This window comes from Rhinolophus sinicus, chromosome 2, assembly GCF_057876585.1.
Source record: "Rhinolophus sinicus isolate RSI-liver-muscle chromosome 2, RSI-T2T, whole genome shotgun sequence".
NCBI classification, from domain to species: Eukaryota; Metazoa; Chordata; class Mammalia; order Chiroptera; family Rhinolophidae; genus Rhinolophus; species Rhinolophus sinicus.
This window is the reverse complement of record NC_142502.1, coordinates 147,404,704-147,429,137: the sequence shown is the minus strand read 5'-3', so window position 1 is coordinate 147,429,137 and position 24,434 is coordinate 147,404,704. Positions and strand designations below refer to the sequence as shown.

The 24,434-nt window shown below is 41.1% G+C and overlaps 2 protein-coding genes across 6 annotated transcripts in view; one reads left to right on the top strand and one right to left on the bottom strand.

Moving 5' to 3' along the window:
• On the top strand, positions 1–15,721 carry AHSA2P (activator of HSP90 ATPase homolog 2, pseudogene). 4 transcript variants are annotated; one of them, XM_074332033.2, is made up of 9 exons: positions 1–229; positions 1,542–1,732; positions 9,448–9,533; positions 11,396–11,510; positions 12,533–12,621; positions 13,335–13,451; positions 13,848–13,949; positions 14,461–14,558; positions 14,667–14,763. In XM_074332033.2, exons 1-8 carry the CDS (start codon positions 150–152, stop codon positions 14,515–14,517), a joined length of 837 nt encoding a protein of 278 aa, XP_074188134.1. In that variant the 5' UTR covers positions 1–149; the 3' UTR covers positions 14,518–14,558; positions 14,667–14,763. The 4 variants fall into 4 exon arrangements, with proteins under 4 accessions (XP_074188134.1, XP_074188133.1, XP_074188132.1 ...); XM_074332032.2 differs by having other exon boundaries at positions 2–229; positions 1,542–1,657; positions 14,507–14,558; positions 14,667–15,721; XM_074332031.2 differs by having other exon boundaries at positions 4–229; positions 14,507–14,558; positions 14,667–15,721.
• Positions 15,641–24,434, bottom strand: part of USP34 (ubiquitin specific peptidase 34) — a 205,895-nt gene continuing 197,101 nt past the window's right edge. For both annotated transcript variants that reach the window (XM_019717509.3, XM_019717506.3), the window contains 5 exons: positions 20,923–21,002; positions 18,627–18,767; positions 18,375–18,518; positions 17,054–17,213; positions 15,641–16,880 (listed from right to left, as the gene is read on the bottom strand). In XM_019717509.3, coding sequence (XP_019573068.3) covers positions 16,273–16,880; positions 17,054–17,213; positions 18,375–18,518; positions 18,627–18,767; positions 20,923–21,002 — 1,133 coding nt within the window. In that variant the 3' untranslated portion in view covers positions 15,641–16,272. The remainder of the gene's footprint in view (positions 16,881–17,053; positions 17,214–18,374; positions 18,519–18,626; positions 18,768–20,922; positions 21,003–24,434) is intronic.

Sequence of the window (24,434 nt, the reverse complement as noted above, 5' to 3'; positions counted from 1 at the left end):
ATTTCTGACACTTTCTGGGCGGTGCGAACGCTCTGATCCTGGCCTGGGAGGACGGAAACGTGGGCGACGGAGCCGCAGCGTAACCGCCGCCACCCCCAACTCGGTTGCCCTTTTCTGTTCTCCGCGGAGGCCGCGCCGCCAGCACAGACATGGCCAAGTGGGGCCAGGGCGACCCGCGCTGGATCGTGGAGGAGCGGGAGGACGGTACCAATGTGAACAACTGGCACTGGTGCGGCCGGGCTGGGGCCAGGGCTGCGGCTTCCGGACCGTCTCCCTCTGGAACTGTCGGGCGGGACGGTGGGGCCTCTCTGCGAGCAGCCGGTGCCCTGTGCCCTCCGGGTGGAACGACGGGGTGGATGGCGGCCGACTCTCGGGGCGCCTCCCGGGCCGCAGCAATCCCCCCGAGGGGCGGGGCTTGCACAGCTGCTGAGGATTCCCTTCCCCTCCCCCAGCTTCCTACAGCGCTGCTTGTCTGTAGCCTCAGGCTTGGGACGGCCCTCCGAGTCTGGACACCTGTCATCTTCTCTGCACTGCTTCTGGGACTTCAGTTTCATATTCTTGAAAGTTGGGTTGGGCCCTTCAAGAATGGCTTCTGATTTACCTCTTCAACTTTGACAATCTGTACCCTTAATTAAGAGCATCCCTTCCCTTACTCCCTCCCACACCCAGTCCTCTTGGTGTTTCTGGAAGTTAGAATGAATCTAGAAAGTGTGTGTGGTTTGGTTTGTGTGTAGTGGAAAGAGCAGGAATTTGGATCTCAACTCTACACCTAACTTGATGGGCCTCCAGTGAGCCCTGCCTTCGAGGAGTGTGAACAAGTTACACATCCTTTTTGTACCTCATTTGGAACACTGGCTTATTTCTGCCTCCCTCTCTCCCCCAGAGCTTCAGAAAGTCATGTGTGGGCCCCTCTCATCTCTGAGGGTTGTGGTGCTAAGGCCATCAGGTGATGCTGAGACAGGTCCAGGGCAGAGCAAAGCCATCTCAGCCTGTGAAGGGATCATTTACAGGGGGTGCCCTGGCCTGGGGCTCGGAGCTGACCTCCCTCCCCTTTCTGTCACCGTGGGTACATCATGGACTTCTCTCAGCTCATTTCTGCTCCCCAAAATGGGAACATTACTTGGGGAGATTGCATGAAATAATATGTATGAACACGCTTGATAATTTGTCTTGTTATGATTAGAATTATTTCAGTTATTGTACTACCTTTTCATATGGTCCAGGTTTTGCCCATCCATTTCCAACTGGTCAGATTGCTGGACTCCCTTTCTCCAAAATAAGCTGGTGGTTTTAAGACAAAATATTTTACCTAGTAGTTAATAATATCTTAAGGAACCGAGTAGGAGGATTAAAAGAGATTTGGCAGAAAATGGGTTTGAGAAGCATGTTTGTAAGTTTGAGGGTGGCAGGTCTCTCAAGACCCCTTGAAAGGAATTAGGCTGATCTGGGCTGGGCCTGGGCATTACCCTGATAACTCATGCTGGACGAATGATACCATCTGGGGCTTCCATTCATGGCTCTGTCCTTTTGATCCCTGGCAGGACAGAGCGGGATGCCACCAGCTGGTCCAAGGGGAAGCTCCGTGAGTTCCTGGTGGGCATCGTCGTGGAGAATGAGGCTGGTCGCTGCCAGATCAGTGAGATGAAGCAGGTGGAAGGTGAGGCTTCCTGCAGCAGCCGTAAAGGGAAGCTGATTTTCTTCTATGAGTGGAACATCAAACTGGGCTGGAAAGGTAACGGGCCTCCGGGTACAGTCAGGGCTGGAGGCATCCTTAGGGCAGACTCTGTTGATTCACTATTCATTCACTCAGCAGGTATTTTTAGAACTGCTATGGACCTGCACATACTGGCCCCTGAATTGGTGTTCATAGTTCCAGACACGCCCATACCGTATGTGGAGTTCCTTGTCTGACAAGCTGGGGGCTTCCTTTTCTCCCAGCACTCAGAGCTGCTTAGAGCTCTTTGCTTTCAACTGAACTTTTGTCCTCCAGCACTTGTGAGCGCTAGAATTTCCCAGAGCTACTGCAGGGAGCCCTCTTCCCCCAGATAGCTGCCTGCTGGCTTCTTTGGGCCCTTCAGGCCTTCATCCTGAGTGAAACCATCTCTCTTCATCCTGTAAAAATTGCAGATGCCATCCTTGTACTGCTTCCATTCCCCGTTTTATTTTCCCCCCAAAGCACTGACATTTGGTATACCATAATATATAATGGTTACTTAAATATTTTGTTTACATTATTCTGGTTCTCCCCTTCCCCGAATACATCACGGCAGGGATTTTTTAAAAATCTCAGCTTTGTTGAGATATAATTCACATAGTATACAATTCACCCACTTAAAGTGTGTATAATTCAGTGGTTCTCAGTATATTCACAGAGTTGTGCAGCCATCACTACAATCAATTTTAGAAAATTTTCATCCCTCCCCCAAAAACCTATACCCATTAGCAGTCCTCAGCAACCACTAGTCTGTTTCCTATCTCTATGGGTTTGCCTGTTCTGGACATTTCATATGAATGGAATCATATAGTGTGTGGTCTGTGTGATTGGCTCAGCATAATGTTTTCAAGGTTCATCCATGTTGTAGCATGTTCCAGTCTTTTTTATGGTTGCATAATATTCTCTTGTACAGATATAACCCATTTTGTTTTATCTGTTCATCAGTTGGTGGACATTTGATTATTTTCACTCTTTGGGTCTTCTGGTCAGGGATCCGTTGATTTTGTTTCAGTCCTAGATCACTGTCTGGAACATTGTGTATTTGTTGAATGAATAAATGTCTCCCGTGGTGCCTGGCTCCTGGCTGAGTAGACAGTTGATGCTCAATAAATACTTGTTGAAATAACCATGGATGTGAAGACGAAGGGAAAAAGGAAGAGGAGGAGAGAGGGAGAGATCTTGTTCTAGAGGATTGTGCTGTGTTAGAGTTTGGGCCTCTGCCCTGTCGCCACCTTGCTAGCTCAGGGTGACATTCAGCCAGGATCAGAAGTAGTCTTCCTCCTGTCTTGGAACCTTTTGGCTGAGGGTTTGCTGTCAGTTGCTCCTTCAGTGGCTCCTGCTGGCTCCATCACAACAGGATCTGGTTCCTTATACCTGCCTCACCCCCCGCCGATCCCCCAAGACAGGAGTCTGAGGTGCCCAGAGGAAGCTCATGGCCTTGTGTCCCTTCCATCTCCCTAAGCTCAAAGCAGCAACCAGCTTCTTTGCAAGATAAGACCCAGCCACTCCCAGGCAGCAGCCAGAGGGCAGGCTGAGCAGAGCTTGCCCTCCCCTTGTGCTTTCTCCTCTAGAATGAGTCCCAGAGGTGGGAAGTGGGACCTGCTGGGGAGGAGGCAGCACTCTGGTCTTGTTTTTTGTGTTTTTTTAATGTAATTTTTTTGCCAGCCTTATGAGTTATAACTGACTTACAAGGTTGTAGAAGTTTAAGGTATACAACATGATTTGATATATGTGTATATAGGGCAATGATTTCCACAATAAAGTTAGTTAACACATCCATCACTTCACATAGTTACATTTTTGTGTGTGTGTATGTTGAGAACTTTTAAGATTTACTCTCATCAACTTTCAAATATATAGTATATTATTGTTAACTATAGCCACCATGCTGTACATTACTTCCTCAGAACTTATTCATCATGTGTCTGGAATTTTGTGCGCTTTGTATCCTTTGACCACTTTCATTCCCTTCCCACCCTTCGAACCACCCGTCTACTCTCTCTATTTATGTGAGTTTGGCTTTTGTACATGACAAACCTAAATGAGATCATAAAATATTTGTGTTTCTCTGACTTATTTCACTTAGCACATGCCCTCAGGGTCCATCTATGTTGATGCAAATGGCAGGATTTCCTTTTTAATGATTGACTAATATTCCTGTGTGTGTATCTATCTCATTTTCTTTATCCATTCATCCATTGATGAATGCTTAGGTTGTTTTCATATCTTGGCTATTGTAAATAATGCTTCAATGAATATCGGAGTTCAGATAACTCTTTAAGACAGTGATTTCATTTCCTTTGGATATAAACCCAGATGTGGATTTGCTGAATCATATGGTAGTTTTATTTTTACATTTTTGAGGAACCTCCGTACTGTTTTCCATAGCAGCTGTACCAATTTACATACTACCCACAGTGCACAAGGGTTCCTTTTTCTTCACATTTTTCCCAACAGTCATTATTCCTCGTCTATTTGAGAATAGCCTTTCTAACAGGTGTGAGGTGCTATCTCATTGTGGGTTTGATGTGCATTTCCCTGATGATTGGTAATTTTGAACACCTTTTCTTGTACATCTGTATGTTGTCTTTGGAAAAATGTCTATTCAGATCCTCTGATCATTTTTTAATCTCATTATTTGTTTTTTTGGTTGCTGAGTTACATGAGTTCTTTATGTATTTTTGGATATTAACCTCTTAATCAGGTATGTGATTTGCAAATATTATCTCCCATTTGGTAGGCTTCCTTTTCATTTTGTTGATGGTTTCCTTTGCTGTGTAGTTTCATATAGTCCCTTTTGTTGCCTTTGCTTTCAGTGTCTGATCCAAAAAATTGTCACAAGGATCGATGTCAAGGGACTTAGTGCCTATATTTTCTTCTAGGAGTTTTATGGTTTCAAGTCTTATGGTCAAATCTTCAATTCATTTTGAGTTAATTTTTGTGAGTGGTGTAAGATAGTGATCCAGTTTCAGTCTTTTGATCATGCTGCCCAGTTTTTCCAGCAACATTTATTGCAGAGACTGTCCTTTCCCCACTGTATAGTCTTGGTTCCTTTGTTTTGGATTAATTGATCGTGTATGTACGTGGGTTTATTTCTGGGCTCTATTCTGTTTCATTGATCTTTGTGTCTTTTTTTCTTTTTATGTCAATAACATACTGTTTTGATTCCTGTAGCTCTGTAATATAGTTTGATATCAGGAAGTGTGACGTCTCCAGCTTTGTTCTTTCTCAAGATTGCTTTAGCTATTTGGGGTCTTCCAGACGCATTTTAGGATTGTTCTATTTCTGTGAAAATTGCCACTGAAATTTTGATAGGGATTGCACTAGATCTGTAGATTGCTTTTTATTTCCTTTCTTCTGTTACCTTCTGTCTTAGTTTATTTTTCTAGCTCCTTGAGGTACAAAGTTAGGTTCTTTATTTGAGATCTTTCTTTTTTCTTGATGTATATGTTCATTGCTACAAACTTTCCTCTTAGAACTGCTTTTGCTGCATCCTATAACTTTTGGTGTGTTGTGTATTTCCATTTTCATTTGTCTCGAGATATCTTTTTAAATTTCCTTTGATTTCTTAGAGCCATTGGTTGTTCAGGAATGTTTTGTTTAATTTCTACGTATTTGTGAATTTTCCAACTTTCTTCCTGTTATTGAGTTTTAGTTTCATACCATTGTGATTGGAAAAGAGACTTATTATAATTTCTATTTTTTTTGAATTTGTTGAGACTTGTTTTGTGACCTAACATATGATTTATCTTAGAAAATGTTCCATGAGTGCTTGAGAAGAATATGTGCTCTGTTGCTGTTTGTTGAAATATTCTTTGTATGTCTATTGGATCCATTTGGTCCACAGTGTTCAAATCTGCTATTTCCTTATTGATTTTCTGGTTGGATAATCAGTTCATTGTTGAGAATTGGGTAGTAAAATTCCCAACTATTATTATATTGCTATTTATTTCTCTTTTTAGTTCTGTTATTATTTATTTTTTATATTTAGGTGCTTGATGTTGCGTGCATAAATATTTACAATTTTTATATCTTCACGATGAATTGGCCCCTTTAGCATTATATAATGACCTTGTTTCTTTTGACCATTTTTTTTAGTTTAAAGTCTATTTTGTCTAAAATAAGTACAGGTACTTCTGTTTTCTTTTGGTCACCATTTACTTGCAATATATTTTTTCATCCCCTTCACTCTTAGTTCATGTGTGTCCTTAAAGCGAATATGAGGCTCTTATAGGGAGCATATTGTTGGATCTTGTTTTTTGTTTTGTTTTTTAATCCATTCAGCCATTATGTCTTTTGATTAGAGAATGTAATCCGTTTATATTTAAAATAATTATTGATAGTTAAGGATTTACTATTGCCATTTTGTTCATTGTTTTCTGAGGGTTTTATAGCTTCTATGTTCCTTTGCTTCTTCTTCTGCCAACCTCCTTGGTGATTTGATGCCTTTTTGTGGTGGTATGCTTTGATTCCTTTTTATAATCTTTTTGTATGTACTACAGTTTTTTCTTTGTGATGCTTACATAAAATATATTTATAACAGTCTATTTAAACTGACAACTTAATTTTGATAGCATATAGAAATTTATACTTCTTCACATTTTAGGTTATTGATGTTACAATTTACTGTAAGTGTTCTAACTTAACTGATTTTAACCGATTGATGTTATAATTAACTTTAAAAGTTAGAAAATCAAATGTATTAAAAATAACCATAAGTTTCTGTGCATATCAGTTACATTTGTTTTTAAATTTTTAAAGTAGAATTGTCCATGAATTGTGCAGCACCATTGCAACGTTAGATAATCTGACTTTAACTGTGTATTTACCATTACCGGTGTGTTTTACACATTCATATGTTTTTATAATGCAAATTAGCATCTTTTTATTTCAGCTTGAAGAATGCCCATTAGCATTTCTCATAAACAGGTTCAGTGTTGAACACCCTGAGCTTTTTTTGTTTGAGAAAGTCTTTCTCTCTTCTTCATTTCTGAAGAACAGCTTTCCTGGGTATGGTTTCTTGGTTGACAGCCTTTTCTTTCAATATTTTGACTTTGTCGTCCCACTCTTGACTTTGCAGATATCTGTTGAGAAATCTCCCGATATACAGGGGAAGCACTCTTGTATGTGATGAGTCACTTTTCTCTTGCTGCTTTCAAAGCTCTGTCTTTGACTTTTGACAACTTAATTATAATGTGTGTTAGTATAGCCCTTTTTGGGTTCACCATATTTGGTGGGTCTTTGGGCCTCATAAATCTGGATGTCCATTTCTCTTAATGGGTTTGGGAGGTTTTTGTGTGTGTGTGTGTGTGTTTTAACACCATTATTGTTTTAAATATACTTTCTATCTCTTACCCTTCTAGGATTCCCATAATGTATCTATTGTTTCTTTTGATGGTAACATAAGTCCTGTAGGTTGTCTTCACTCTTTTTATTCCTCTGGCTGGATAATTGTAAATAATCTATCTTCTACTTCACTGATTCTTCTGCTTACTCGAGTTAGCTATTGAAGCTCTCTGTTTCATTTTCAGTCATTGTTTTCTATAGCTCTAGGATTTCTGGGGGGTTTTTTTGTTTGTTTTTTACTTCCTATTTTTTTAACTTCTCATTTTGTTTGTTTTTACTTCCTATTTTTTTTACTTCTTATTTTGTTCATTCATTGTTTTCCTAATTTTGTTTAGTTGTCTCTGTTGTAGTTCACAAAACTTCTTTAAGAGGTTATTCTGAATTCCTGGTCACATAGTTTATAGATCTCCATTTCTTTAGGGTCATTTATTGGAGCTTAATTAGTTTCCTTTGATGGTGTCACATTAACCTGATTTATGAGCCTTGATTGCTTGCATTGGTGTTTGCATATATAAGGGGTCCCCTTTGCCAGACTTTACAAGTTTGTTTCAGCAGGGAAAAACCTTCACCATGTAGCTCAGTTTGGGTTACTGAATGAGCCAGCCAGTAGTGTCCATGGTCTGGTGGGGCTTGCTGTCAGAGTCTCTAGTTGGGTGGGGTCAGCTACCTGAGCTTTAGGTTGAGGGGTGGGTTGCCACTAGCTGGGTTCCATGTTCAAGCAGGGCCACTGGGTGGGCTTCTTGACCTGGCGGCACTGCTGGCTGTATTCCATGGTCACATTGGCCACTAGCTGGGCTCTGCAGTTACCTCTGGTCAGGTGAGGTCAGGCAGGGCACAGCCACTGGTTGGACTCTGTAATTGGGCAGGTCTGTGGGCTGGGCTCCCGTCGCTCCTAGTTGGGTGGGGTCTCAGACTATGCTCCCTGACCAGATGGTGGCGCTGGCTGGGTTCTGTCTGTATAGGCGGGGCCACAGGCAGGACTTTGTGGTTGGACCCCTCAGGCTGTGCTCTGTGATAGGCGGGCGGTCTGCAGTCCTGCCTGCGCGGTCACGTAGGCTGCTGGCTCTGCTCTGCTGTTGAGCAAGGTGGCTGACAGGGCTCTCAGTCAGGAGGTGCCTCCAGCAGGTGGGGGGGCTAGAGACTGTGCTCTGCAATTGGGTGGGGTCCCTGGGCTCCCTGTCTGAATGGGGCTGCAAGCTGTGCTTAGCAGTCAGGCAGGGCTGTCGGCTGGGCTCAGGCTCCCTGGTTATGAGCGGCCAGAGATGATACTCAGCAGTTGAGCAGGGCTGCTGGTTTGGCTCCCTGCGCGATTGGGGCTGTAGAATGGGCTCCGTGGTTCCCTGGATGGTTGGGACTAGAGGCTACAGCTACACTCAACTAAGTAGTTGAGTCTTCAGATTTGCTTATTGCCAACCAAGGTCCCTAGCCAGACAGGGCTACCAGCTCGGCTCTGCAGATGGGCCGAGTGGCTGGAATCTCTGCTCACGCACCGCTGCAAGTAGGAATGCAGTCCACCAAGATTGCAGTGCTGGCAGCCGAAAGCTCTGGCCCCCTACTCTGTCTCTGATTCCCAGGGGTCCCTGTGAGGCAAGTCGGAAGCGGGCCTTTCGGGAAGCATCCCATAATTCTGGGGGACCTGGCTGTCCACCTCGTGCTTTTTTACCCACTTGAGAAACTACAGTGGGGCCTTTTCAGTGTCCCTGTGCTGGCCTGCGGGGGGGGGGCGCTTTGGTCAGTGCTATACGCCTCTCACCCTTCTAATGCAGTCCTTCTCTGGCTCTGGTCCAGGAGGGTGCTTCAGCCTCCCCTCTGGGTTCTGGGGTTTTCACAGTAGTGCCTTGCTTATGCATAGCTGCTAGTTGGTCATCTTGTGACGGGAACTGAAGTCATGAATAATAATCTATGTTGCCATGTTGATGTCATCACTGAAATCAACACCCTGGTGTTGAAAGAAATGCAGCTGCATGGAGTCCAAACGGAACCTGCCCAATCCACAGTCTCCCTCCCCTCACTCTTGTCTCTTTTTGTTCTGCCTTCCCTTTTGTGATTCCTCATATCCTTTGATATGGTAAAGAATATGGGGGGGTGAGAAAATAAACATTGGTTACAGAGGGGCTTACTCTAACCCCATGCTTCCACCTGGCCCCTGATTTCGTGTGCATTTTCGTTAAGGTTCTACCCCCGCCTTCCTTGGTTGCTTGCTTCTGCTGGGGGCCAGCAGAGCAGGGTCAGTTTAGTACCCATGTGGAGGGTGGTAAAGCCTTCAGCCTGCCTTGCTGCCAGCTGCGGTGGCACCTGTGGGAGGCCTGGCTACTCAGTTATGCAGGGCAGTTTTGAATACACTAGTTGCTACTTTGTAATTGAAAAACATGTTTTGTTCATTTTAGGTATAATTAAAGAATCTGGCGCAAAGCACAAGGGGTTGATTGAAATACCCAACCTTTCTGAAGAAAATGAAGTGGAAGACACTGAGGTGAGGTATCTGATGATTTGTTTTGTTTTTTAAATCAAGCTTCTGCTATGCGTGTTAAGTATTTGAAAAAACTGTTTATCACACTGTGTGATTCCTGTGCTGTGGTTTTGGTTCATCTTGGGGGCTCATTTGCCAGGGGTTGCTGTTCTGTGGGGCCAGCATGGGGTCTGGAGCCAGCGGTGTAGGAAAGAGGAAGCTGAGGAAGCCTTAGCCGACCCTCAAGGACCCAGGTGTGGGGCCTGGGCAGGTGAGTGCACGCTCTGTGGCCTTAGCTGTAAAACAGGGTGAATTCGTCTTCCAGGGCTGCTGCCAGACAACTGTGACAGTGCACGTACTGTAAAGTGCAGGCAGCTCGTACAGCTGGGTGAATGGGCCTTGGTTCCTCCTCCCCTGGATCTTTGCTGTTTCCCTTTAATAGTGAGAGTTCTCAGCTTTCAGCTGGTATCTCCCTTGGTTATATTGTATGTTTTTTTGGTAAACTAGTTAGTATGTGTTGCTTTTGACTGGCTCCCCTAGTTCTCTTGGGAGATGGAGCCTGTGTAACTCCTAAGCTTGGTTTTCAATTGATGCCTTCTGTAAGCTGAAAGCTTGCTTCTGGGGAGAGACCATTTGTTCAGCAACTCTGTTTTCCAAAACAAGTAGTTTGACAAAGTCTTTTTGATTTGTGAATGTATTCATTCAGTGTGAAGGTTTTCAAAGATACAAAATTTAAATCATACTGAGCAACATGTCTATGACTCGCCTTTATTAAAGGTTATAAAATGCCAGAAAAGTGGGGCTGTCTCAGGCATACCTTCAGGCACGTGGTTTCTGTACTCGGGCTGTGATTTTACTTTGTGATATTCAGATCCGTCAGCTGAGAAACTTTTCATCAGCGTGTTAAACTGAATCTTTTAGATTCAATCCTTGGTAGCTTTATAGAACAAACCCTTTGCATTGGGACTGGGGCCTGGGGCCAGGCTCAGCTCAGCTGAATCATAGGGGCACGCCATGCTTTCTAACCAACACCTGTTTTCACTCTGAGAATATCAGGCGCCCCCAGAGCAGCACTTTGATGCTCCCCTTTCCCTGCTTCTCCCCATCTCCTTCCCCTCCCCCGTCACTTTCTTCCCCTTCCTTCCTTAGCTCCCTCTTTCCTTTCCTTTTCTCCTTTTCCTCTCCCTTTGCCAACGCTCCTCTCTGCCAATACTGTGTAGCTCAAAGCCATATTATGTGGGGACTTGGTCCTAATGACACGGGCTTTGTGGTTCTAGACCAGCGCTGTTCAATAGAAATACAATGCAAGCCACATATGGCCTTTGAAATTTTCTAGTAGCCATGTTAAATAAGTTAAAAGAAACAGATGAAATTAATTTTAATAATTTTTTATTTAACGCAATATATAAAAATACCATTTTAACATGTAATTAATATCAAAATTACTGAGATTATTTTACATTCCTTTTTTTGTACTAAGTCTTTCAAGTCTGGTAGTATTTTACACTTATAGCACATCTCAAAGGAGACCACCGCACTTGGAGCGCTCAGCAGCCTCCTGCGGCTGGTGGCGACCAGACTGGACAGCGCCTTTCTAGAACCTGCCACAAGCCCAGGCCTGCCTCGTCAATATAATACATATACACAGACAGGTTTGTATGCAGATTAAGGGGTTCACATTCTAAGAAGCCCATTCAAGATTTGGCCAGCCCGATCAATGGAGCCTTGATTAAAAAACTTACATCTTCTCAAACTGTAGGAAGAAACCTGTCACATCTTACAGCCACTTCTTCCCCTTCCCTCACAATCACTCCTTCATGTGTGCCAATATCGTAAGAATACATCAAATCCGATTTTTCTTAGGTTTGTATTTTTCTGATTTGTAGGTGAACGTGAGTAAAAAGAAAGGCGATGGGGATGTACTGAAGGAGCTTATGAGAACGGCAGGCACCGCCCAGGTCAGGGAAGCCCTGGGAGGTTACCTGAAGGCGCTTAAGACGGGTAAAGAAGGCATCTCTTGTGAACCAGAGGGTCCCTTTTCTGTTTACCCAAGTTATGCTCTGCACTGTGGTCTGGATTCCCAGGTTGGGCTCCAGAAACAGCCCTTTATGCTGCAGGATAAATTGTAGGCTGGAGGTTGAGAACTAGTCATAAGTAAGACCATAATTAGTTATCATAAACACAGCGTGAACCATTTTGCCTACAGAATTGTTAATAGTTTTTTGGAATGATAATTACTTAATCAGTCGTTCGTATAATTACTTATTTAATGTCTGTCTTCCCTGCTAGACCATAAGCTCCCTGAGGGCATGGAAGGTGTCTGTCTTGTTCTCTGCTGTATCTCCAGCATCTAGCACAAAGCTTGGCACATAGTAGGTGCTTAATAAATCTTTGTTGAATGAATGAATGAATGAATGACTGCAGGTATTACAGGCGTAGTTGAGATTTACCTAGATAATTCCTACCGTGTGGAAGTGAAGATACCTGTGTTTACTTCCCCAGATTAGAGATGTTACTTGCTAGGCAAAATGGCCAACGGGGCCTATATGTCTGCACATCATCCTTGGGCTTGGGTTCGTGTCTAGGTGATGGCATGGATGGGTTTGGGGTTGCCACTTCCGCGTCAGACCACACATGGCTGGCCCATAGGCTTGAATATTATGAGGCCAAGCTTTGTGAGGTGGTAAAGCAGTGAGTCTGGCTTGACAGTAGGTGAAGGCCATAAAGCTATTAGTAGTTAGTTGTAGAAAACTGAGCTTTTTGCTAAAGAACATTAGAAATTTTTGCTATTTTATTAAGAACTAGATAAAAGTAAGGTATTTGGAAAAAAGACATTTGTTGCTGTGGCACGTGGGTTAATAGTTTTATATATAAAAACGTGGAGTAGTCTTGAAACTTTCAAAATGATTAGTTCTTTTTATAAGTATCAGTTATTTTCTTATATGCTGTTTTGGGTTTTCTGCCTATTTGTGCTGAAGCGGAATAAGTTCTTTATTAAAACCATTTCCCATGTTTCTTTGTAGAATTTACAGTGGGAATGATTTTACCAACAAAAGCTACGGCAACCCAGGAATTGACTATTAAAAGGAAACTGAGTGAGAATACCTTGCAGGTATGATCTCTGGTGGCCAATATGTAGGGAAGGGGAAAGGACATGCTTAATGAAAATGCTTCAAAGCTTTCAACAGACTTTCAATGATGGAGGACTAAAAAGGATAATGAGGGGGGCCCAGTTAACCCACCCTTACATCCTCTGCCATTTTGGTGCAAATGATGAAATGAGACTTCCATCCTTGATGGAAGGGAATGTATAAACAGGCCTTTCTGTGCGATAAATATTGAATTTAGCTCAAGACAGTGTTCTGAAGGCACTGTTCTTTGGTGGGCAACAGATTACACACCAGGTGACTTTAGTTCACATGCTACAGTGGAAGAACCTTCTCTCCAGGCTTTTGGATTAGGAGGTTTTAGATCCTATTCTTGGAATACGGTGGTGAATGAATGACACCTTTGTCCTTAGGTTCTGTTGTCCTTCATCTGTTTATCTTTATGCCCTTTGGGCTGTATTTACATGACCAAGTAGGACATAGCCCAGGAGAACAGAGCTAAAGAGTTCATAGGAATAATGAGCTGTTTCCAAAATAAAGACCAGGATTGGTGATGGGGGGGGGGGGGGGGAGGCTTTTGATGCTATTTCTGTGTCTGAATGGGTAGGGTGGAATTTGGGACATTTTGGTTTTATGAAGGCTGGGTGGAGGACTGAATTTTCACATCTAAGCAGCTTTCTCTCTGGTATGCTAATTATCTTTTTAACCTCTTCTCAAGATTCAGGGCTCGTCTCCAGTGCCATTGGGTGTAAGGATTCCCACTGTGGCGCTACACATGACGGAAATGTTTGACACAGCTGTAGAGCAGCTGTACAGCATCTTCACTGTGAAGGATGTAAGTAACTCCTTAAACTAGGATCTTAAATGCTGACCCTGGGAGAAAATGTGCCACTAAGAACTGGAGCTGGTTTTCGTTTCCCTCATGGCCATGCTTTTCTGATGGAAGAGATCTGGAATGGTGGTGATAGCAGTCGTGTAGGATAGCTTTTGAAAAATTTGAGGGGGGGAAAGATGGGCATTTTGGGGTACCGGCATTTAGGGGATCCATTAATTTACTGCGTGTACTCCCTCTGCAAGGGAGAGAAAGAGAAGACAAATCTATAAGTAATTCAGGATTAAAAAAAAAAAAGGAAAAAACCCAAACCATAGTAATTGTTGTATTAGTACATTTAGGTTAAAAAGGTGAACACGTGCTGAAATAACATGTCTACTATATGTTTTGCTTCATTAGTTGGTGCAAAAATTTTCTAAATCTCCTGCCATATTAGAAGCTGAAAAGGGAGGAAAATTCCAGATGTTTGATGGGAACATTACCGGTGAATATGTAGAATTGGTAAGTAATCTGATAAAGAAAGGTGAGCTGGGGACTGACTCGTTTCCATTAATATTGCTTTTTAAATCAATGCTGTTTTTAACTTGCTTTGGGTTTTTATCTGAGTTCACAGAGACTTGAACTTTATAAAGTTGGTTACAGAGCAAATAAAAAATGTTATATATACTAAGTAATGATAAAGATGTGCGCCTTAGTTTCACAGTAATTGTGCAAATGCTTATGATTTTAGAAGAAACTATAATTCCTCCTAACTCTTGGTCTGGAATGTTCAGCTTTCTGCCACCTCCATCACTAGGTTCTGTGTTGCCAAGTGTCACTTGCTTCACCTTTGCCATCAGCTCTTTTCTCATTACCAGTAATTACTGTTGTTCTGTCCTTGATGTTAACTGTTGTTACATTTTGGCACTAGGTCAGTGGTGCTGGCATATAAACTGGCAGATGGGACTGTATGTTACTCATTACTTTTACTACATGGAGGTTTTAATGAACAATTTGCTGTTTTTCTCTGTAGGAAGTTTTAAAAGATGTTTTCAGTGGAATTTTCCCTTTGTTTTTAGTTAACAAATAAAAAGATCATCATGAAATGGAGATGTACGAACTGGCCAGAAGGTATGCTATTAGTACCCTTTGTTACGAGTCTGAACACACTCAAGTTGTCCCCCTGCCCCCAAGAAAAGCAGGTAATAGTATTTATAACTTTTCCTATTTTTCTTCCAGAACACTATGCGACAGTTGCACTGAATTTTGTACCCACTCCAGGGCAAACGGAATTACAGTTGGACTGTAAAGGCGTTCCTGCCTGCAAAGAAGAGAACATGAAGTTCTGTTGGAAGCAACAGCATTTTGAAGAAATAAAAGGTTTACTGCAGTTGACCACCTTAAATGGTTGAATTACTTAAAAGATTTTGTAAGGACATTACTTTTTGTAAGCAGAAACTGTCAAGTTTATGTCTTCCTTATTCCTTTTAAAAAAGAAGACAAAAACTTTATAGTGGATGAAATCAATGAACTTTGCAGAATTGAAAGTGATGCTTGGATCTTTACTACAACTTAGCCTTGGCATTGAGTTACAAGCAGCAAGCAACCTGAAATGAAGTATTGACCTTAACTCTCATAGATGCTCCTTGGGAATAGACTGAATCTCTGAGTACAGATAGTTCATGTTTCCCAAGCTAAAGCTTGTCCTTGTAGCAAGGTTACCTTCACCTGTAGTTTAGTTCAGGAAGACAAGAAATAGTGACATGTTGCTACCATTCCTTTATTTTACTTCAGAGTTTTTAAGGTATGTAGCTCCTACCGTGTTTCCCCGAAAATAAGACCTAACTGGAAAATTGGAAAATAAGCCCTAGCATGATTTTTCAAGATGATAGCCCCTGAACGTAAGCCCTAAAGCATCTTTTGGAGCAAAAATTAATGTAAGACCTGGTCTTATTTTCAGGGAAACACAGTAGGTAGGTAAACAGTGGCAAGTTGCATTCGGAAGCATGTTGAAGGGAGGGTGTGTTGGCTGTAGTGTGTTATACTTTTCTCCGCAGCAGTTACGCACTTCAGGGTGGAGAGGACTGAAAAGTATGGGAATAAGTTACTATTTGGACTGCCACTAACGCTTCTAATATGGGTAAGTGCTTCCCCCCATTCAGTTTTCTTAATTATGTCCATCTGAGAAGACTGAAGCAACGTATGTAAACAAATGAAAAGTCATCACAATCAGTTTAATTAAGTGCACAGAATAGCAATCAGTCATGTCAATAAAAATAAAACAATTATTTTTACATCAAGTGTGCTTTATTTCCTCCACAGGTATTCTGTTAAATAAAGCACCATTTATATACTGCCAGGCCACAGCTAAAGAGGATTCTTTACAGAATCAAATTTCTTGTGGTTGTTCCGTATACAAGTAAACTTAATTTTGATAATAAGAACCACAGCGATCGGAGGCAATCTGCCTCTATTATAAGGTACAAAACTGGCACAGAGGACACCATATTATACACAGTAAAAATGCTGTAAGTTTAAATTACATTGTACAGGGCCAAGGAACCCTGTTCCTCCCAGACAGCCATATTAAATGAAAGCCACTACAGTGAACTTTTAATTACATAAAACATATCCATTATCTGATTGCCCTTTAGAAAGTATACTGAAGATGCAAATTTTTTTCATCTGGAGTTCTGCCTGACCAAGAATTAAGCCTATAAATCTATCTTGCCATTCAAGCAGAGAGCACTGGACAAACTGAAGCACAAAAACAGAAATAAGCAAAACTTATACAAACAGCATTGGGAGAGGGGGGCCCTTAAAAGTAGACATGCTACATCTAATGTCAAGAAGCAGCTTGGTTTCCTTTGCCAGATATCCTTGTGACCACATGGATCGTAGATTCAATGGTCCTACACAGGGTATCTAAAATGTCGTGTTGCTGCATGTGACTAAAGAGTCCTCTGGAATGGCCACAACTGAGTGATAAAGCAGCCTCAGGGTCCTGGGAGGGCAAAGTTTGACTGTCACAGCTTCTCAAGTCAGCTAAGTCAGACAGAACTGCAGAGATAGAAGTAGAAGGGAACTCGGATTCTTCCTCTGCTAGGTTAGAATCCTTGGAACAGTGGAGGTCTTTAAATTCTTTACAATCTTCAAATCTACCATTGTTGGACTGTTCTTCTGCATGCTGTGACCTGGTATTTGACATGTCTTCTGAAAACGAAGATGGAACTTCCATTCGGTATTCTTTAACAGAACTATTTTCAGGGGAAGGAAGATCTTGCTCAGTTCCCGGGTCGATAATTGAGGAGTCTCTGGTCTCATTATCCGAAGTACTAGTCGGGGTCAGGACCTCCCTGGTTTCTGTTTTTGTGTCGCTGATGCAGCTGTCTGCAGTGTGCTCCTCATCACTGCTAACACGCCGTCTTTTCACAGGAGTTGCCCCTTCATCATCTGAAAATCATCAAAACAAACTTCTCTGAAAGGAGGCATTAAGATCACACTGAGGGGTGTTTGTGGGAAGTTTCCTTTTTAGCATTTATGCTTAGGAGGCCCAACTGAACACACGACCCCGTGTATTCTTCCCTTCTCCCACCCGAAAGGCAATACCGGTCCACAAGGCTAACCTTTAGTTTTTCTTTCTTTGGCTTCTTGCTCTTGGAGTGAGTTTCTCTGCTGTAGACAAGTCCTGCATTTGCTTAAAAGCTCTTGCAGAGTTGGAATGAGAGCTGGGTTTAATTGCTTGGGAGTGTGTACTGACAGGAGCAAAGCAAGTGCCCGCAGGTCCTACAAAAACCCAGATACGAACATTTCAAGTTCTAAAGCCAACATTTTAACATACTTTGTTTACAGTCCAATGCACATGACTACGCTTCCAGGATTCATCCTGGTTTCTCTGGCATGTTTAGAAAAATGCTGAAACTAGAAAGCCCGCGTTATGATACTACTATATCTCATCAGTTTTGAGTCAGTAATACCATTATTTTATGTACCACACCATTAAGTCAGATTGAAGACTCAAATAATGTTTTCTGAAAATGGGAAAAATAATAGAATCAACAATTTACATAGGAATTTTAAAAAGAAACCCTAAATGATCCCCGAGAAATTTAAACCTTAATCTAGAAATCAGTTTTTCAAATATGCTAATACTGGATGGATGTCACAAATAGTTAAGGTCTTCTTCACTCATCTCTAGAATCTGTTCTGGCATCCAAGCATTTTGTTACTGGGGTGGCTGCTGATGGAGATGAGCTAGCACACATGTGCAGGGTGTCCCACTATTCTATGACAGCTATCATGGGAGTCTATCCAGGGTAACGTATTAATTCCCTAGTTTTAACTGGCTTTAAACCGGCAGATCATTAATCGGTTTGTTTCAGTTACTCATGAGCTATATGCAATAAAATAAACATCATAAGTAATGTTTAAAAAAATGTAAACAAGTAGAGATAAAGGGAGTGTCTCTCCTCTTAGTGGTCTTACTGCCTCTAGCATTTAATGACAGTAGCTCATGTCTTGTACAGTAATAGTGTGTACAACATAACAGGCACAGTGAGTATGTGTTTTTAAAAATTTGGTGAGTTTATTTTCATATTTGATTTAAGCTAAAGTTGTGAAAGTAAAATGATACAAAGCCACAGTGGGCTCTCAACCACAGGGTTGCCAGTTCGATTCCTTGAATCCCGCAAGGGATGGTGGGCTGCACCCCCTGCAACTAGCAACGGCAACTGGACCTGGAGCTGAGCTGTGCCTTCCACAACTAAGGCTGAAAGGACAACAACTTGACTTGGAAAAAAAAGTCCTGGAAGTACACACTATTCCCCAATAAAGTCCTGTTCCCCTTTCCCAATAAAATCTTTAAAAAAAAAATCATACAAGGCCTAATTTGGAGTTGATTTAAGGAAAGTTCTGAAGTATGCGACTATTCCTTTCTATAGTTCTTACCCCATTTAATGAAGCACTTGCTTTGGAAATTTCAATTCGGTTGGTGAAATCAGATTGCAAGTTCTGATACTGATTTATCAAGTTTGTAATAAGGGTGCTGATCAAACTGGCACAGTTTGCTTCAGAAAACACTTGACTTTGAACCTGAAAAAAAAGATTTAAAAGCATCTCCAAAAGACCAACATAATGAAAACACAACCAACCATTAAGTAACTGGAGGTTAATACATTGAGTTTCCGAAGCACAACATACCTTCAGAAGAAAATGTGTCATGAATGTGTAGACAATGTTGTTGTTTAGAAAAGTTCTTTCATCCATTAGGATACATTTTATATATTCTGCAAAAACAGGATCTTCACACAAAAGCTTGATGCAATTTTTTGACATCGCAGACTAAAGTGGGGAGAAGAAGTACTGATGGTTGAGCACTGAAGTAACCGCAAACCTTAAACACACTGCTTATGATGTACACCGAAAGTCTTAAAATCGTATCGGAAAAGCCACTTTAACTCAGTCTACTAAACTTTCAGGTACAGAAACTGGCTGCCTAGTGAAATATTACTATCTCGGACTTTAAGAGTGAGTGCTAGAGGGAGAGACTTGTAAAAAGTCTGAATGGCAAAAACGGAATAGGTTTTTAAAAGAAATGCAGCTTTATTATCTTGCATTAAGAGAGTTAACAAAGACTGGACAAATTAGGATTTGAGACTGTTGTCAGAGAGAATGAATAATTAACAGGTAACTAAAGCACACGAACAGAAAGACAAATTTTAAGTATTCTCTAAAATGAGTTAAACCTTTAATCTCATTAGCAGTAAATTTGGTAAACACCCTTCCCCCCCATAAAAATTGCAAAGGTAAACAGCAAACCTCTTTTCCTAATTATTTCACACAGAATTAGTGGGTCCCAATATACGGAAATTTTGCTAAAATTTGGTTTTCCTGTTTTTAAATGGTCATGGCTCTCTTAAACACAAGTAGTATGTCTTTAAGTAGATACATTCCCTAGATTATTTATATGTGTGTTTTAATAATAGATCATTTATATGGAAAACAAAACAGACCTTTTAAAATAGGACAAAGTTTAGTAGTATGTACATTATATATTTATACATTTTATTAAGCAAGTGTTGTAAGTAAAATGCTCGAGGTCACTCAAGAAATTAGAAGTTGAGTAGGACCAGGACCGAGGGCTTCCGATCTTCAGTGTCAGAAAATCTGCCTTATTTTACCAGTCATAGCCTCTGCCTGCTGCCTGTGTTTCTTGCATGGGATTGATGGCAGGGGCTTTAAAAGCCTTAGTTGGCTGGCTTTAAGGGAACTTTTGGGGGATGGTGAATTTTGTGGGGAAAAAAGCCAAGTAGTAAAGGGAGTCGTACAGAACAATAGCGAAGCAGTAGGCAGTGGCAGAGTACAGAAAAAAAAGCAACTACCCAAATAAAAAGGAAAGATCAACAGCAGCAACAGAGGGAAAAAGCAGAGATCTGTTTCAATTTTGAGACAAAACTCAGCTCAAAAATCAATCTGCCAGTTATTTTATGAATGTCTACTATGTACTAAGCCATATGATCAATGTATCCTAGCCTTTCAAAGATTTCCACAATAGAAAACAAAATGACATTTCTTCAAGGAGTAGAGATGATTCAGATAAAGTCTCTGCACTTGAAGGGCTTACAGTTTGGGACAAGGAGAGAGAGAAACAACTATTACAGTACCATGTGACACATCCATTAGGAGAATATACAGAGCACTACTGCCTGGGTAGGAGGCTGGACCAGAGTTACAGTATTTGAGATACTATAATGTTGGTAAAGGTTTATGCTAATGAAAGGTTAATAAACTCATCTCTTCCTCTGGAAATGGGCAGATGCAACCAGGTAGGAAAACAGTGTTTTCAGTGTCTAAAGAAAAGTGGGGATCCTTTACACCTGATCTAAGGAATGAGCCAAACCTTAGGACCAATCTGGTTTCTCCCCCTCTCCCTGTGGAGAGATTCTTCCTCCACAATTCAACAAGCACTACCTTAGGTGCCCACTTTAAGAGGTTGGCTCTTAGACACTTAAGGTAAGAATGGCACAGTGTTTCTTTTCCCCAGTGAGATTACTGATAAGAAAACAAGTGCATGAGACTTGAAAAACTACTCCGAGGTAACAGATAAAAAAAGGGGTAAAGGACAGACTGCTGAAATGGTTTCTGCTAGAGCTTTCGGAGTGGTGAAGGGGAGGGAGAGCAAGAAGTGGCATCTGCCTTCTTCCCCGTTTTGGACTTTCACAACTGTTTATATTGACCTATAAATGAGGACTTCAATTACAAACAGCTTATTTAAAATATCCTGTGATATAAATAAATCTGCTGAAGGAAAAAATCCCAAAGGGCAACTAGATGCCCAATGCTTAACAGCTATCATTTCCATTAATCATATTCACCTACCAAGATTCTAAAACATGCCCAATGTCCAGCAAGTTTTGCACCCATTGTTCCTAAAATTACTGACCACATGGGTCAGATAAAACGAAAGACCAAATCATCTAAAACTCATTTTCTTTACCTGAGTCTGGCATAGCTCAGTCCAAAGTTTGGGGAACAGTGCAAGATGAAGTGGCAAACCTTCATAGGCAACTAGGATACCTGATATTTGAAAAGAAATCAGAATAGGTTATAAATTACACTACTAAGGTATTAAACTGCAGGTATAATATTATAGCTATTTCTAGTCATAATTGCGTATTTTCTATGTTTTAGAAATATGTAAAATACTCAATACTTAAAGGGAAGAATTCATTGCAATGTTTTAACCAGTGACATAATTTAGAATGCAATGCACTTTGAATTTATTTATATCCCACACCTCATTCCTAGAAGGACCTGAGGCAACTTAAACCAATGCTACTTTGTGAATACTGGAACTTTATTTGGGACAATCCAATAAAAGTTACTGCAAGTGGTTCCAAAGCTTTCTTGGATTAAGGTACCACTCTGCCTATTAGATAATTATCATGGAATAGCTAGACTGCAAGGTGAAGGGGGTTAGGGGGTCTGTGCAAGGTCTAAAAGAGGATGTAAAGAATTAGAAAACATCATTCCTTCCTCTTTTACCTTATTTGTCCAAAGACAGGGAGAATTATCTTCATGGTAGATACAGGTAAACACTGCTCTGAGTCTAACAGCTCTAGCCTTGTCCCCAGGAGCTTTTGGGTGGACTATACTTGTCTGTATGTCAGCATCCTATTTGGAATCTCTACTGTTTTATTTAATCTTTCCTCCTCTTGACTATTCCAGGTGTCAATTATGTCTTTAAGAAATTGGTTCCCCTACCCTCTGCCCTCCCACCTCTTAAAGCACAGAAGTTGCAATACCACAGTAAATTTCCCATCATCTACACTCCCACCTCCAGGGAAAGTATAATCATGGAGAAGGAGAAATACAAAAGCTATCCCCCTCCATTTAAGAAAAAATTATGAATTAGATCTCAAGTCAGCAAATTTTTTCTGTAAAGGGCCGAACAGTAAATATATTAAGTCTCTGTGGCCACATGATCTCTGTTGCAATTACTCAGCTCTGCAGAGGTGGTGTGAAAATAGCCCCAATTATATTTAAGAACACTGAAATTTGAATCTCGTAATTTTCACGTGTCACAAAATATTCAGAATTTAATATAACCTAGTTTTTTGTTTTTTTTTAAACCATCTAAAAACTCTTCTTAGCTTGCAGGTAGCTCACTGATTATACAAAAACAGGCAGCATGCAGGCTGCTGTTGCCAACCTCTGGGTTACACCAAGGATTAGAAAGGGAAGTCAGATCACTCACCCAATTTAGTCATCCAAAGATGCCTAGACTCCCTTTTGTGGGTAAGCTCATTTATTTTCCTGTCAAGATGAATACCTTTGTAAAGACCCAGGGAAATTCTTATCTTTCTACTTCATCCAATATACTTAAGCAAACAAGGATATGTCACCAAAACTGGTGTCTACAGGGAAGAGAGTCTCTATGTCCCCATGTTCCTGATCATTACCCTTAAAAAGTAGAGGGTGGCCCATACCCCGTTTTTGTATGGTCATGTGAGCTAAAATGGGCTTTCACATCTTAAAGGACTGTAAAAAAAAAAACACAGCCAAACATATGTGACAGAGACCATATACGGCCTACAAATCCAAAATGTTTAGTGTCTGGCCCTTTTCAGAAAGTCTGCCAACCCCTGAACTAGAGGCTGCCCTGACATGAACCCTGTCATGTGAAAGCAGACTGTATACTACAATTTATGTTTCTCTGGTCTTATTCTTTTCCCCCCAAATATCCCTCAAAGTAAAACCATCTTTATTCCTATTTTCCACAACTACCAAAAAGCCAGCACTACCACAACAAACAAAATACATGGAGGCCTTCTTGATCTAAGATCACTTTTAAGTGATATTCTGATACAAGTATCTTTACAAGTGAAGAAGGAAATAAACACATACTAGCATCTATGGCACTAGGTATGTTAGATAATCACAATTTTCTCATCAACTTTGGGAGGCATTATTTTATCATTTTTGCCCTTTAGGGATGTGGAAATTAGGCTCATAGAGATTACATAATCTGCTCAGGTTCATCTCAAAAGCCTGTGTGTGATATAGTATGTCTAGCCCAAATTTATCTGATTCTAAAGCCCACAATCTTTTCAATAATCAGTGTTTTCCCAAACTTCAGTTATTCGTGAATCATTTTCATATCTCTCCATCACTTGTACTGTTTAGTTAATACTGTTCTTTAGATTCACTTAAGCTAATGCTACATTAGCTTCATCTTGGGCAATAACATCTAAGGAAATCATGGGTTTCGTGTACTAGTTACATTATTTTTGTAATACAGTAAGGTCTACACATACTGATTTACTAAAAAATATTTTCCCTGGGCCATCTTGTCCACCACACTCTGGAAAACACACCGACGGTGAGCTAAAGACCGTCCTAATCTATTCCCTCTCTGAGCTGCACCTCCTTTGGAAGAAAGGCCATTCCTTCAGAACAACAGTTTCAGTTTCTAATATTTTCATAAAGACAGAGGATCGGGCGCATCTTGGCTCTGAGACTCAAGGTAGAGGCCAGCGACCTCCTACTCCACACACTCCTCCAATGCTTTCTGAGGAGTCTCACGTGTTGGGTGCAAAGCACAGGGAGATGCAGTCGCCAAAATTCTGAGACACACATCCACACTTTGTCTCAGTAAATGGGACGGGCAAGCTTTTGTACCACTTATCTTTCCTATCGCCATCCACTAAGGAACTAATATACAGTAATCACATCGTTGTAAGCATGTATTTTCTTAATTCGTGATACCTTATACTGTAGCTGCTGGATGTGTTATTAGAGGAAAAAACTTTTAAAAACTGCTTTTGTAGGTAATTTAGATGATTGCTGTGAGGATAAAATATTTCATATGTATGTTTATCAGTTAGGGTTTCTCCGATCTGAATTGTGTTATGATTCTTTGTCTAGTTTTCCATAGGAGTGTCTATCATATCCAAGCATCCACAGAAAGTGGTAGCTTTAGCCAATGGATGAAAGCCCATGACTAACGCTCCACTGCAAGACTGAATCATCGAGACATCTTAGCCTAAGAATATCACACATTTGATTCTTCTAATTCCCCATTCTGACTTCATACTGACCAAGCCACCTACTTTGTTTTATTTGACTTCCCATGTAGGATACTGGGAAAAAATCTGCTGGCCCTACCACAGAAATGTTCAGATTCCTGTGCCAGTTCTTCCTCTTTGTAAATTAACAAATTGGTATGATAAGTAGAATTATAAATACCTATTAAATGTAATTACCATATATTAGCCTAGGATAAAGGGATTTGCCCTTGGTGGACTGGTAAAAGTTGATTTCTGATCTGCACTAAATGATTGGCACCCAGTTGCCTTTTGGGAAACAGCTAACCAGTTGTTTCTCCAATCAGTACCATGGACCAGAACTGTGCTTTTTATAATTTGAAATTTTAATCTGTTTATTTTTATCAACTAATTTTTTAATTCTAGAGATTTTGAAGGCTGCAGTTTCTAGGTACTTGAAAAG